The sequence below is a fragment of the Lolium perenne genome, chromosome 6 (assembly GCF_019359855.2).
Source record: "Lolium perenne isolate Kyuss_39 chromosome 6, Kyuss_2.0, whole genome shotgun sequence".
Lineage (NCBI taxonomy): Eukaryota > Viridiplantae > Streptophyta > Magnoliopsida > Poales > Poaceae > Lolium > Lolium perenne.
The window spans coordinates 148,575,098-148,591,125 of NC_067249.2; the positions used below are offsets into that span (position 1 = coordinate 148,575,098).

Below are 16,028 nucleotides of genomic sequence, written 5' to 3' on the forward strand. Positions count from 1 at the left end.
TAGGCATGGATCTTTGGAGAAGTCGTCAGTAATTGCCTGGCTTCGTCACGGATTATCACTCTTCGGGCTCTGCTGATCACTCATCTCCGTCATCCACGGATCATCACTCTTCTGCTCATCACCAGTCCACGACTTCCTCAGGTTCTGCCAATAATCACTACTCTTCGACGCATCAGTACTCTCCAGCCACTGCTCATCATTCATCTTCCTCCGCTTGCCATGAGGGGGACTTGTCTGCTGGGTGTTGTCGCTGGAAGCTGCTGCCTTCAAGCTTGCTAGTTCAGCCTGCACGCTTGCAAGTTCAGCATTTAACCTTGCTATTTCAGCTGCAGCATTTTTCTGTGCACGTTCAACTTCGATCTCTGCTTTATTGCATTTGTCACACAAATGTCCCCTCAGCGTGTCTTCCTTCTTGCAACCGGGGCAAAAGACAAGGTAACGCAGGAAGAACCATATCTTAACGTAGAGCTGGTAGCTCACGTAAGCATCTTTAGCTGCATACTCCAGGTTTAAATCAGACAACGGCCGCTCTTCCCAGTAATCGTGCCTCTCTGGAGGGAATTTGTCCTTCATCTGGCTGTACGACTCGTCGATGATGCTAGTTGCAAGACTAGCCATTCCATCCCTCATTAATTTTCCTCTCTCGTTGAGACCTTTGACGTTGACAAATTTCTGGATATCGATCCAGTTCTCCCTAGGAATTATAATCTTCTCGTAATATAACTTTATAAAATCTGCTCTATTGTCAATGGTGCAGAACACAATTCCTTGATTTTGAAGGAATGAGCGCAGCGCCGGACATTCCCCGTTGGTCCTGAAAGCAAAAAATTATTACTTGCGAGATCAACACTTGAATAAAATTTGGGACTACGAAGCTAGTCTATATGCAATCTCATAGCTTGAATATAAAATTTGAAACTACATAAGTTTAGTAAGTTCATGATCAACAGTCTGAAAATTATCTAGTCATAATTCATTTGGTACTAATAGAATGCATGAACAACACTTTTATGAAATGTGTAAGTGCAATTGTTTAGTCATTGAAATTTCATTTTGCATCATATAATTTTGAAACTAACAAAAGTCTATTAAATGCAAGATCAAGACTCCGAAAATTTGCTTGTGATAATTAATTTAGTATAATGAAATCCAGTACATGCTAGATGAGCATATGGATAGATTCAATTTGATGCAAAAATTTAGTACTTGCGAGATCAATACTTGAATAAAATTTGGGAATACGAATGTTTAGTCTATGCAATCTCATACCTTGAATAAAATTGACATAAGTTTAGTAAGTGCATGATCAAGAGTCTGAAAATTATCTAGTCATAATCCATTTGATAATAAAAGAATGCACGACCAACACTTTTATGAAATGTGTAAGTGCAATTTTTTAGTCATTGAAATATCGTTTTGCATCATTAATTTTGAAACTAACAAAAGTCTATCAAATGCAAGATCAGGACTCCGGAAATTTGCTTTGTGATAATTAATTTGGTATAATGAAATCCAGTAAATGCTAGATGAGCATATGGATAGATTCAATTTGATGCAAAAATTTAGTACTTGCGAGATCAATACTTGAATAAAATTTGGGAATACGAATGTTTAGTCTATGCAATCTCATAACTTGAATAAAATTGACATAAGTTTAGTAAGTGCATGATCAAGAGTCTGAAAATTATCTAGTCATAATCCATTTGATACTAAAAGAATGCATGACCAACACTTTTATGAAATGTGTAAGTGCAATTTTTTAGTCATTGAAATATCATTTTGCATCATTAATTTTGAAACTAACAAAAGTCTATCAAATGCAAGATCACGACTCCGGAAATTTGCTTTGTGATAATTAATTTGGTATAATGAAATCCAGTAAATGCTAGATGAGCATATGGATACATTCAATCTGCAAGATCAGGACACCATGCATGCTTTGTGGCTTTTGTTACACAAAACACAGAAACAAAACTAGTTTTGCAGCTAGCACGGTTTGTAGTTTAATTTGTTGCACCTAGCCCAAATGAACCAATTTGTAACTTGCTGTTGCACGAATTCCCAGTTAGAAAACACAGAAATATGACTCGGTCTGAAACTAAATTCACAATTCAACATCATATAGCTAAATACACGGTTCATTAACACAAGAATTATGGATAATCCCCTCTCCACAATTTCTTTCAATAAAATGCACTATCCCATATTCTTGAAACTGCCTTGCGAATTATGGTGCATGTGAGTTGCAATTTTCTCTCAAACAGAGAAAACAGAGCACTCGAGATTAACTAAAACAGATCAAGATTAACTAAAACAGAGCACTCGAGGGTGACTTGGTTCATGCACTAGCGATTAACTAAAATCTGAGCAAGATTAACTAAATCAGAGCAAGATTAAGTAAATCAGAGCAAGATTAAGGTCTACAAACCAAGAATAGTGGCAGACGAGGACGTGGTTCCTCATGGACAGTTGAACGACGGCGAGGTAGTTGTCTTCTTCGTGGTTGGGGTCCTCCGGAGTGTACTCGAGATCCAATCCTACAAATTTGTTCTCTTCTTCTTCCGCATACCACTGCGCGTACATCTTCAAGTACTTGCTCATCGTCTCCTCCTCGTTTGTGTAGAAAACATCGATCTCCTTGCCGCCATGGATGGTGAAGGTCCTGATCTGAGTAAAGGCCTGCATGGCTGACGGCGGAGGAGGCAGAAGCGGTTGCGGAACAGAGGAAGAGGAAGAAGAAGCGTCCATGGCGCGGAGGAGGCAGAAGCGGAGGAGGAGGGTTTTTCGTCTAGTGGGGTGGAACCGGCAAGAAGTGGAGATAAATGAGTGGGAGGAGGAGTGGAACCGTCACGGAGAGGCGGAGGAGGGTTTTTCGTCTGTGAATTTCTGATTTATTAAAATTAGTAAAATCCGCGAATGAGGGTTCCATTTTACCTGCTGGCCCCTAATCCACATAAAATTACCGGAAATGGCCCAACCCAGTGGTATCTACTGCTAGATGGCCCCACACGTCAGTGGGTGCCATTTTGCCCCACCCACCCCAAAATGTCCTATACCAAAAGCAACTTTCTCCCCTGTCTCACTCTCTCTCTCCCAACCCAGCCGCCACAGCCGCCTCTTACATGAATAATATGGGGTAGACCACGGTGAGTTGCACCCAGACACCCCAAATATAGGGTTTTAGGCCAAAACATGCACTTTTGGGGCAAATCAAGTGGCTGGGGATGCCAGGGTGAGGCCACACTTGGCACATGGTTTGGATAGCTAACAAGAGATAGTTTTTTCTGTTTATTTTTTTAGCACAAGGATTGTTGTGCACACAATTATTAACTTAATGCATATTTACATCATCTACTAGCAACAAAGTCACAATAAAAATAGAAATAGCTAATAATAAATATAGGGTTTTAGGCCAAAACATGCACTTTTGGGGCAAATCAAGTGGCTGGGGATGCCAGGGTGAGGCCACACTTGGCACATGGGTGCACCAATGCATGCCCCACACTTCTACCCTTGGAATTTACATGAATAATATGGGGTAGACCATGGTGAGTTGCACCCAGACACCACAAATATAGGGTTTTAGGTCAAAACATGCACTTTTGGGGCAAATCAAGTGGCTGGGGATGCCAGGGTGAGGCCACACTTGGGACATGGGTGCACCAATGCATGCCCCACACTGCTACCCTTGGAATTTACATGAATAATATGGGGTAGACCATGGTGGGTTGCACCCAGACACCCCAAATATAGGGTTTTAGGCCAAAACATGCACTTTTGGGGCAAATCAAGTGGCTTGGGATGCCAGGGTGAGGCCACACTTGGCACATGGGTGCACCATTGCATGCCCCACACTGCCACCCTTGGAATTTACATGAATAATATGGGGTAGACCATGGTGGGTTGCACCCAGACACCCCAAATATAGGGTTTTAGGCCAAAACATGCACTTTTGGGGCAAATCAAGTGGCTGGGGATGCCAGGGTGAGGCCACACTTGGCACATGGGTGCACCAATGCATGCCCCACACTGCTACCCTTGGAATTTACATGAATAATATGAGTAGACCATGGTGGGTTGCACCCAGACACCCCAAATATAGGGTTTTAGGCCAAAACATGCACTTTTGGGGCAAATCAAGTGGCCGGGGATGCCATGGTGAGGCCACACTTGGCACATGGGTGCACCATTGCATGCCCCACACTGCCACCCTTGGAATTTACATGAATAATATGGGGTAGACCATGGTGGGTTGCACCCAGACACCCCAAATATAGGGTTTTAGGCCAAAACATGCACTTTTGGGGCAAATCAAGTGGCTGGGGATACCAGGGTGAGGCCACACTTGGCACATGGGTGCACCATTGCATGCCCCACACTGCTACCATTGGAATTTACATGAATAATATGGGGTAGACCATGGTGAGTTGCACCCAGACACCCCAAATATAGGGTTTTAGGCCAAAACATGCACTTTTGGGCAAATCAAGTGGCTGGGGATGCCAGGGTGAGGCCACACTTGGCACATGGGTGCACCAATGCATACCCCACACTGCCACCCTTGGAATTTACATGAATAATATGGGGTAGACCATGGTGAGTTGCACCCAGACACCACAAATATAGGGTTTTAGGTCAAAACATGCACTTTTGGGGCAAATCAAGTGGCTTGGGATGCCAGGGTGAGGCCACACTTGGCACATGGGTGCACCATTGCATGCCCCACACTGCCACCCTTGGAATTTACATGAATAATATGGGGTAGACCATGGTGGGTTGCACCCAGACACCCCAAATATAGGGTTTTAGGCCAAAACATGCACTTTTGGGGCAAATCAAGTGGCTGGGGATGCCAGGGTGAGGCCACACTTGGCACATGGGTGCACCAATGCATGCCCCACACTGCTATCCTTGGAATCTACATGAATAATATGGGTAGGCCATGGTGGGTTGCACCCAGACACCCCAAATATAGGGTTTTAGGCCAAAACATGCACTTTTGGGGCAAATCAAGTGGCTGGGGATGCCAGGGTGAGGCCACACTTGGCACATGGGTGCACCATTGCATGCCCCACACTGCCACCCTTGGAATTTACATGAATAATATGGGGTAGACCATGGTGGGTTGCACCCAGACACCCCAAACATAGGGTTTTAGGCCAAAACATGCACTTTTGGGGCAAATCAAGTGGCTGGGGATGCCAGGGTGAGGCCACACTTGGCACATGGGTGCACCATTGCATGCCCCACACTGCTACCCTTGGAATTTACATGAATAATATGGGGTAGACCATGGTGAGTTGCACCCAGACACCCCAAATATAGGGTTTTAGGCCAAAACATGCACTTTTGGGCAAATCAAGTGGCTGGGGATGCCAGGGTGAGGCCACACTTGGCACATGGGTGCACCAATGCATACCCCACACTGCCACCCTTGCAATTTACATGAATAATATGGGGTAGACCATGGTGAGTTGCACCCAGACACCCCAAATATAGGGTTTTAGGCCAAAACATGCACTTTTGTGGTAAATCAAGTGGCTGGGGATGCAAGGGTGAGGCCACACTTGGCACATGGGTGCACCAATGCATGCCCCACACTGCCACCCTTGGAATTTATATGAATAATATGGGGTAGACCATGGTGAGTTGCACCCAGACACCCCAAATATAGGGTTTTAGGCCAAAGCATGCACTTTTGGGGCAAATCAAGTGGCTGGGGATGCCAGGGTGAGGCCACACTTGGCACATGGGTGCACCAATGCATGCCCCACACTGCCACCCTTGGAATTTACATGAATAATATGGGGTAGACCTTGGTGGGTTGCACCCAGACACCCCAAATATAGGGTTTTAGGCCAAAACATGCACTTTTGGGGCAAATCAAGTGGCTGGGGATGCCAGGGTGAGGCCACACTTGGCACATGGGTGCACCAATGCATGCCCCAAACTGCTACCCTTGGAATTTACATGAATAATATGGGGTAGACCATGGTGGGTTGCACCCAGACACCCCAAATATAGGGTTTTAGGCCAAAACATGCACTTTTGGGGCAAATCAAGTGGCTTGGGATGCCAGGGTGAGGCCACACTTGGCACATGGGTGCACCATTGCATGCCCCACACTGCCACCCTTGGAATTTACATGAATAATATGGGGTAGACCATGGTGGGTTGCACCCAGACACCCCAAATATAGGGTTTTAGGCCAAAACATGCACTTTTGGGGCAAATCAAGTGGCTGGGGATGCCAGGGTGAGGCCACACTTGGCACATGGGTGCACCAATGCATGCCCCACACTGCTACCCTTGGAATTTACATGAATAATATGGGTAGACCATGGTGGGTTGCACCCAGACACCCCAAATATAGGGTTTTAGGCCAAAACATGCACTTTTGGGGCAAATCAAGTGGCTGGGAATGCCAGGGTGATGCCACACTTGGCACATGGGTGCACCATTGCATGCCCCACACTGCCACCCTTGGAATTTACATGAATAATATGGGGTAGACCATGGTGGGTTGCACCCAGACACCCCAAATATAGGGTTTTAGGCCAAAACATGCACTTTTGGGGCAAATCAAGTGGCTGGGGATGCCAGGGTGAGGCCACACTTGGCACATGGGTGCACCATTGCATGCCCCACACTGCTACCCTTGGAATTTACATGAATAATATGGGGTAGACCATGGTGAGTTGCACCCAGACACCCCAAATATAGGGTTTTAGGCCAAAACATGCACTTTTGGGCAAATCAAGTGGCTGGGGATGCCAGGGTGAGGCCACACTTGGCACATGGGTGCACCAATGCATACCCCACACTGCCACCCTTGGAATTTACATGAATAATATGGGGTAGACCATGGTGAGTTGCACCGAGACACCCCAAATATAGGGTTTTAGGCCAAAACATGCACTTTTGTGGCAAATCAAGTGGTTGGGGATGCAAGGGTGAGGCCACACTTGGCACATGGGTGAACCAATGCATGACCCACACTGCCACCCTTGGAATTTACATGAATAATATGGGGTAGACCATGGTGAGTTGCACCCAGACACCCCAAATATAGGGTTTTAGGCCAAAGCATGCACTTTTGGGGCAAATCAAGTGGCTGGGGATGCCAGGGTGAGGCCACACTTGGCACATGGGTGCACCAATGCATGCCCCACACTGCCACCCTTGGAATTTACATGAATAATATGGGGTAGACCTTGGTGGGTTGCACCCAGACACCCCAAATATAGGGTTTTAGGCCAAAACATGCACTTTTGGGGCAAATCAAGTGGCTGGGGATGCCAGGGTGAGGCCACACTTGGCACATGGGTGCACCAATGCATGCCCCAAACTGCTACCCTTGGAATTTACATGAATAATATGGGGTAGACCATGGTGGGTTGCACCCAGACACCCCAAATATAGGGTTTTAGGCCAAAACATGCACTTTTGGGGCAAATCAAGTGGCTGGGGATGCCAGGGTGAGGCCACACTTGGCACATGGGTGCACCATTGCATGCCCCACACTGCCACCCTTGGAATTTACATGAATAATATGGGGTAGACCATGGTGGGTTGCACCCAGACACCCCAAATATAGGGTTTTAGGCCAAAACATGCACTTTTGGGGCAAATCAAGTGGCTGGGGATGCCAGGGTGAGGCCACACTTGGCACATGGGTGCACCAATACATGCCCACACTTCTACCCTTGTAATTTACATGAATAATATGGGGTAGACCATGGTGTGTTGCACCCAGACACCCCAAATATAGGGTTTTAGGCCAAAACATGCACTTTTGGGGAAAATCAAGTGGCTGGGGATGCCAGGGTGAGGCCACACTTGGCACATGGGTGCACCAATGCATGACCCACACTGCCACCCTTGGAATTTACATGAATAATATGGGGTAGACCATGGTGAGTTGCATCCAGACACCCCAAATATAGGGTTTTAGGCCAAAACATGCACTTTTGGGGCAAATCAAGTGGCTGGGGATGCCAGGGTGAGGCCACACTTGGCACATGGGTGCACCATTGCATGCCCCACACTGCTACCCTTGGAATTTACATGAATAATATGGGGTATACCATGGTGGGTTGCACCCAGACACCCCAAATATAGGGTTTTAGGCCAAAACATGCACTTTTGGGGCAAATCAAGTGGATGGGGATGCCAGGGTGAGGCCATACTTGGGACATGGGTGCACCAATGCATGCCTCACACTGCTACCCTTGGAATTTACATGAATAATATGGGGTAGACCATGGTGAGTTGCACCCAGACACCCCAAATATAGGGTTTTAGGCCAAAACATGCACTTTTGGGGCAAATCAAGTGGCTGGGGATGCCAGGGTGAGGCCACACTTGGAACATGGGTGCACCATTTCATGCCCCACACTGCCACCCTTGGAATTTACATGAATAATATGGGGTAGACCATGGTGAGTTGCACCCAGACACCCCAAATATAGGGTTTTAGGCCAAAACATGCACTTTTGGGCAAATCAAGTGGCTGGGGATGCCAGGGTGAGGCCACACTTGGCACATGGGTGCACCAATGCATGCCCCACACTTCTACCCTTGGAATTTACATGAATAATATGGGGTAGACCATGGTGGGTTGCACCCAGACACCCCAAATATAGGGTTTTAGGCCAAAACATGCACTTTTGGGGCAAATCAAGTGGCTGGGGATGCCAGGGTGAGGCCACACTTGGCACATGGGTGCACCAATGCATGCCCCACACTTCTACCCTTGGAATTTACATGAATAATATGGGGTAGACCATGGTGAGTTGCACCCAGACACCCCAAATATAGGGTTTTAGGCCAAAACATGCACTTTTGGGGCAAATCAAGTGGCTGGGTATGGGTGAGGGCCACACTTGGCACATGGGTGCACCAATGCATGCCCCACACTGCTACCCTTAGAATTTACATGAATAATATGGGGTAGACCATGTTGAGTTGCACCCAGACAGCCCAAATATAGGGTTTTAGGCCAAAACATGCACTTTTGGGGCAAATCAAGTGGTTGGGGATGCCAGGGTGAGGCCACACTTGGCACATGGGTGCACCAATGCATGCCCCACACTTCTACCCTTGGAATTTACATGAATAATATGGGGTAGACCATGGTGAGTTGCACCCAGACACCCCAAATATAGGGTTTTAGGCCAAAATATGCACTTTTGGGGCAAATCAAGTGGCTGGGGATGCCAGGGTGAGGCCACACTTGGCACATGGTTTGGATAGCTAACAAGAGATAGTTTTTTCTGTTTATTTTTTTAGCACAAGGATTGTCGTGCACACAATTATTAACTTAATGCATATTTACATCATCTACTAGCAACAAAGTCACAATAAAATAGAAATAGCTAATAAAACAAAACATTTAGTTGATAGCACACTCCTCCGCTAAAACATGAGAGAGGTCTGGAAAACAAAACGTCGACCGTCCATCTAAGTGCATCTAACGCTACGGTGCTGAACTGCATCCGTTGGATCGGTCTTCTAGAAGGAATCAATGGGCTATCCGCGAGAGCGACGATTTGGCGACGTGATTGGCTAGCGTTTTTTTTTCTTCCAGCGTCTCGCGGTTTGGCAGGAGACGTCGAAATATCCGTTGGGCTCTGGCTCGCGCGTCCACGCATGCCATCGTCGAACGAGCCCGTCTAGGCCTGCCATGCATGCGCAGCGATCCACCACGTTGCGTGTGTTGCCATGCATGCGAGGTGCTCGCCTCGTGCATGCACTCATTGCAGTCGTCGCTCCGTCGCAGAAACGCTGAAACGCTGAGACGCGGAGTGCAGATGTGTCGCATGGCAGTGGTAACAGCTCCACGCGCGGGCGTGTCGGTCGGTCGGGTTTTTCCGTCATGCTAAAAAAGGTAGGGTTCACACGCGCAGTTCTGTATCCACGCGCCGAGTTAATTGACACACTAAAAACCGTGCGCCGCTTTGGATGCCGTCCTGCTTTTCAATGTGCAGTTAGTGGATAAGGAAACCAGCTCACAAGCCCCCTCACCTCACCCATCCACGCGACCACGCCTATTTAAAGCCACCATTGTGCTCACTCTTCCTCACACTCATTCAAATCCATCTCCCATCCCATCTAACGCGGCCTCCAAATCCAATACACGCCACATCTCAAGGGGATCGCCACAATGCGGTTCAACGGCCCTATGTTCCGCCGCCACGCAACCGTGCCGGAGAGACAAGCATTCCCGGCCGGAGTCGTCTGCGACAACCAGCTGCGCGTGTGGGCCATATCGAGGTGGAGGGACCCAACGGAGCTAGCTTCAGTCTTCCTCTCTGCCGGCTACCGCCACCTCCCTCCGGGCTCGCCACGCATGTTCGAGCTTGAGGAATACTACGATGGCAACACCGGCCACGTCATCGGCCTCTTCGTAACTTTCGCCAACAGGTTCGACGCTCACCGTCTGCTCGGGCAGGTGTTTTGGTGCGGGTGCGAGTTCATCGCATTCACCAACTACAACATCTTCACCAACTTCTACGCCATCTTCCCCAACCCGGGCAACATGCACTGCCTCCCCTATATCATGCCGGAGGACGACGAGTGATCCTTACAAGGAGGAGCCAAGGAGGATGATATGACGGCGTTGTCACTCTTGTTTTTCTAGTTTTTATGTGTTTTATTATCTAAGTCTTGTAAGGCAGCTATCGTGTCCCTGTCGTGCTAGTGGATGTGTTTTGTAAACATGCATGATCCTGTTAAGTAATGATGAACTGTGTTGGCCAGTTAATCGCAGAAAAATGCATGGTTAATCATGTGATCCACAAACTAAGTAAAAAACAAACAATGCAGTACAAATTTGTAGCAATATATCTTGCTGAGAGTACACTACTTCTAAATCCTTTATTTCATATTACAAATTTAGTTCTTATAACCCAAGAGTACAATTACAATACCTAGAAGAATCGCTATAATCTGAAGCATTGACACAATTTCGTTCAGCTTCATTACAATTATTTTCTTCAGGTGCTTCATGTCCTTGTTTAGTGCATCTTGCTTCTGTAGTTCTCCATCTCCTCCGTTTTCTTCAACCACTTCTCCTTCTAGGGGAATCAGCATAGGTGAGTTTGGTGGAACAATACCCTTCTTCACGAGCAGATCTGCGTACTTTTCAATCCAATACCAGAAGTTGCATCCTCCTCTAACCGGCTAGAAATAACGAACATTAATCATACTTACAATTTTGGCATAAGTCCTGATGATAATAGACGGATATTGAATAACATTAAAAACATCTTACATTGTGATTATTGCACCTGACGAAATCGCCGGCGTTGGACGTTGTGGAGGCTGTTTTCCTCTCCACGACGCGCCACCGGCAGCTCGTGCACTTGATCATAGGGAGAGGACCATAACTTGGGTGCCGGATTATAGTGGCCGAGCTCGAGGAAGACATGACTTAGCCGGCGGCACGACGTTCGATCTAGAGTAGATGAAGTCGTAGGTAGAGGCGTTGAAGGGGAATTGTAGGGTTTCTACCTTGCTCTCGTTCTTAATAAAGCGTCCTTTACTTCTGGGCCTGGGCCGCACGGCTAATCTAATGGCCCATCTGTTAATGGTCAACGCACCGCGCGCGCAATTACCCCACGTCCTTCGTGCGATGAAGGAAACTACCATAACTTGACGCACGATAATCACGAAGATTGGCAAGGTAAGCTCGTCTTCCACATTTTTTAGGTGCCAGCACTCTCGCCCAACGCCGCCGCCATCCGTGAGATCTAACTACCGCCGCCTCCCTCCCCATCCCCTTATCGGCGAGAAAGCCTCCTCTAGCTGCTCACAAGACATGCAAACATCGAGGTATTGCCTTGCCTTATTGCTTGTATGCAGTACGTGTTCTTTGTTTGGGATGTTTCTGTACGTATGATATCCTTATAGCTTTTGTGATTATGGTGAGATCATAGGTAGTAATCGATGTCAATATAATTGTTCTTTGAATTTTAGATCTTAACACTTGTTAGTGGAAATTTTTGTTCAACGCAAATCATCGCTTTGATAAAGATAGCGGATAGAATTATGATCTAGGAAAAAATATCCGGCCCTTTCATATGTAACATAAATATGACTTTAGAAATTATGTTGCATGGCATTATACTTGCACACAAATTTTGACATTTATCTACTCGTTTTTATGAACAGTAAGTTGAAAATTGGTGTGTGCGATGTGGATCGTTGGGTGGGCTTTGTAACAAGAATGACACAAGCTCAGCGATGTAAACTCGCTGAAGCTGATTTACAAAGCTTGATTCACATGAAGAGTATAAGTCCACGATCGTCTATACTTAGCCTCATGTTTAAGGCATTTGACGCAGAGTCAGAAACATTCAACTTGCAAAAAGATCAACCCTCGATTACTATAAAAGGAGTCGATGTGGAGGAAATTTTTGGTCTCAAGGACAAAGCAGCAGATGGGCTGGATATTGACACCATCCTTTATGAGGATGGGGAATATGCAGAAAATGATATACCATCTCGTTTTCTGAACAAGTCCACCGGCGATCGAGTATTGATGGATTGATCTCGGACGCAATCAAGAGCGGATTAGCCGACGATGACTTCCTTCGAAGAGCTGTTCTTGTGGCCCTTGGTACAGTTCTTGCACCACAGTCCAGCAAAACAGTTCCGTTGGAGTATTGGACAATTGTTAAGTACGTGTCACGTTTGAAGAAAATGAACTTCAATGGTTTCACACGTTCTTATTTAATTAACAATATAAAGAAACTGCAAAGTGAACATGAGATGGTGCAATGGCCCCGCGGCAACCTAGCCCTGCTTCAGGTATATTTGTCCTCACCACGTCCATTCTCTTAAAAAAAATCCAACAATGTATAAAGGTGTTTAACTGTTGTGCCAACATATGCAGTATATTTACTATGAAAAAGTGCACCCAACTGGTTCACAATTGACGTCATCAAAGCCGTTGATGAGGAACTGGACAGAAGAAGAGGCGAGTAAGAGAGACAACATTGAATACCAACATGGACGAGGAACAGGCTTGGTAAGTTTTCTCTTACTCATGTACTATTATCTTCATCATTTCATGTGGACTTACATCATCACTTCATGTGGACTTACATCATCACTTCATGTGCATTCCTTCTAGATTGACGACGACATATCTGCTAACCACAGAAGGGAGGTGATCCACACACCTGACGTTCCTCCAAGATCAAAGAGGAAGCAAAGTAAAAGAGCTAAAGCTTCAGGTTCAGTGGATGATTCAAGAATGGAGGTCATGGTTGAGCAGATTCTGATTAAACTGACCAATCACATAGACACATCACTAAGCAAACATATGGACAAAGTTGCAGACGTATCTGCTCAGGTGACATGGACTATTTTTTGTATGCTTCTATCTGCTGAAATGCATCTCTACACAGCATGACATTAATTACCTTCTGAATTTTGTTCTGCAGAAAGTCCTAAAAATGCTTAACGCGAAAGGAGTTGCGTACAGGGCAGGCAAGGCTGACATGTCTGATGACGAAGATCAGGAGGTGGAAGACAAAAAAGAAGGAGCGGCCTCCACACCTAGCCATGGCGTCCTTCCGCCTAAAGATTTCATGGACTTTGACGACATCAAGTCAGACGGCACTGCATCATTTTTGAATTCAGTTAAGGATCAACATGACGATGAATTGGAAGATGCAAGTAAGAAGAGTGAGCCGATGGATGATTCGAACTTCGTGACACCCACCGACAAGAAGAAGACTGCTAATGCTGGGTACACGACACCAGCGCCTAAGCAGGGAGACACCCCTGAAGTACCCATAATCATCGACGACAAGGCTACACCTGAATCGTCCTGCTCGGCAACTATTGATTTAACTCTTCCAGATGCATTAGAAGATTTTGATAGCTTGAACACGATCTGCCGGAAAGCGATAGAAAGTGGGAAGAAGGAGGAGAAAAAAGATGATGTATGTGGCAAAAAGGAGGAGAAAAAGGAAGATGTCTCTGGGAAGCGCAAACGCAGAGCTCCTCGCAAATTAAGTTCCCCAAGCATTGTGATGACCGAGAACTGTCCTAAACGGTTTCCACGCGCATCGAGAAAAAGGTATATTTTCTGAAATATTTTGCACTATATCAAGGAATCTTGTTCACATAATTAACTATATATGGTTGTTGTCGATAGGTCCTGATGCTTTGTTCAACAACGAATATGCCACGGACGGATCAAATCCGCTGACACCGGAGATAATTGACGCGGCTGCCGAGTATATTCGGATAATATGCAAATCTACAAAAAAAAACCAAAGAAGTAAGACTGTGTACGAGAATGAAGACGGGATTGTGGCGAGGGCTGATTTTCTTAAACCTATCCTTGACCGTGGATGGCTGTGCGGCACTGTAAGTCCAACAACCGATGTCATCCTTCTATTTCTCCTAGGCTTGAATATATATGTGCTCTGGAGTGATCACCTGTTTGAATTATATGCAGGTCATTGAGTGTTACTTGGCTGAGCTGAGATTAAAATTGAAGGATAGGACAATATGCCCTGCCTGGAGGGCAAATTCTATAGTCGAAAATCGACCGAGAAGGCAGCGATGGAAAAAGAAAAACCTTGACACGACGGATATTGCAGAAATGTCAAGTTGCTACGAAAGATGCGAGCTGGAATATTTTGGCACTAACAAGGTAATGATTGCTTGTACATTATTAAGTGAGAGGTTTCAAAATTAACTATTAATGCATTAATTATTAACTATGTATTTTTTGTAGGCCTATTTCTCGGTTAACATTTCCAAATGCCACTGGGTCACCGTCGTCATGCACAGTGACAAGAAGGAATTTCAGGTGCTAGACTCGTTATGGCGCCTTGAGCAGAGCAAGGATTTTGTGGAAAAGCTGGTATGACTTTTGATCACGGAATGTAAGACCACCTTTTGGTACTCGGTAATCGTACTTAAATTTTATGCTTCACAGAGAGAAGAAATCTTGAAGGACGTCGAGTTTGCGAACAATGAGATATCAAGAAAGAAGTATCCAGACGTTTCGAAATGGGAAATTAGAAGATACCCAATACCTATGCAAAGTGATACGTGAGTCCACCGTTAATCTTACGCCATTACTATTGATGCCTATATGCAGATAGTTTACCTCCGATCTATATGCAGGAACTCATGTGGACTGTTCCTGTTAGCATGTATGGAGCACTGGGATGGAGATAAACTAACGGCCGAATTTTCGCAGGTTACCTCTTATCTATAGTATCTTTGTTACACACATGTTTATCTCTCCCGGTAATCTAAACTACATAATAATTGTTGCAGGAAACGATAAACAAGAACAGGAATATGACTGCCGCCAAAATTATAATGGCAGAATCAAACATGCACGAGAAGGCGAAGAAGGATGTCCTTGACATCGCGGCGAAAGCACGTGCGTAAAAAACATTATCAGATATTATTTGCACTAGTTGTAATGCTAGGGTGGATTTGTGTCCGGAAGGTCTCATAGACCTGTAGAACTTTTTTACTTTGGGTGTTGAACTTATTTGGGGTTGATGTTATTTGTTCCACAATGAGATAAGTACTTTTTTGCACGATAAAAAGTACAGATAAGTAATTCAACCTTTCGCACGTACATAATTCAAACGAGTAGCACACGACATGACATAGAAAAAGCGGGAAACATAACAAACACATGTTAAAACTAATGAAACTAAACATGACCATCCTCAAGTAGCCCCGGCAGCTTCACCGCCATCGTGAACTTCACTCCTCCTCCTCCTCCTCCTCCTCTTCGTCGAAGTTGTAGGGAAGGGTGTGCATCATGTTGCGCGTGGGAAAGTGGCACTCAAAGTTGGTGTAGATGTTGAACGTAGTGAATGCTATGAACTCGCAGCCGCACCAAAAGACTTTGCCGAGGAGCTCGTACGCGTCGTAGCGGTTGGTGAAGGTGACCGTGAGGAACAAGAGGAAGGCGCGCGTGTGGTCACGGGCCTCGTCGAGGCGAAACATCACCGGCGCGTCCGAAGGGAGGTGGGCAA

At 45.9% G+C, this 16,028-nt stretch overlaps 1 protein-coding gene across 1 annotated transcript; it reads left to right on the forward strand.

The window, feature by feature from the left end:
• The first annotated feature begins 12,774 nt into the window (after window positions 1–12,774).
• Window positions 12,775–15,426, forward strand: LOC127310316 (uncharacterized). Its single transcript, XM_071822305.1, has 10 exons — window positions 12,775–12,813; window positions 12,899–13,033; window positions 13,139–13,360; window positions 13,452–14,058; window positions 14,171–14,385; window positions 14,477–14,674; window positions 14,759–14,887; window positions 14,963–15,078; window positions 15,154–15,229; window positions 15,310–15,426. The coding sequence occupies exons 1-10, from the start codon at window positions 12,775–12,777 to the stop codon at window positions 15,424–15,426; spliced, it is 1,854 nt and encodes a 617-aa protein (XP_071678406.1).
• The last annotated feature ends 602 nt before the right edge of the window (window positions 15,427–16,028 follow it).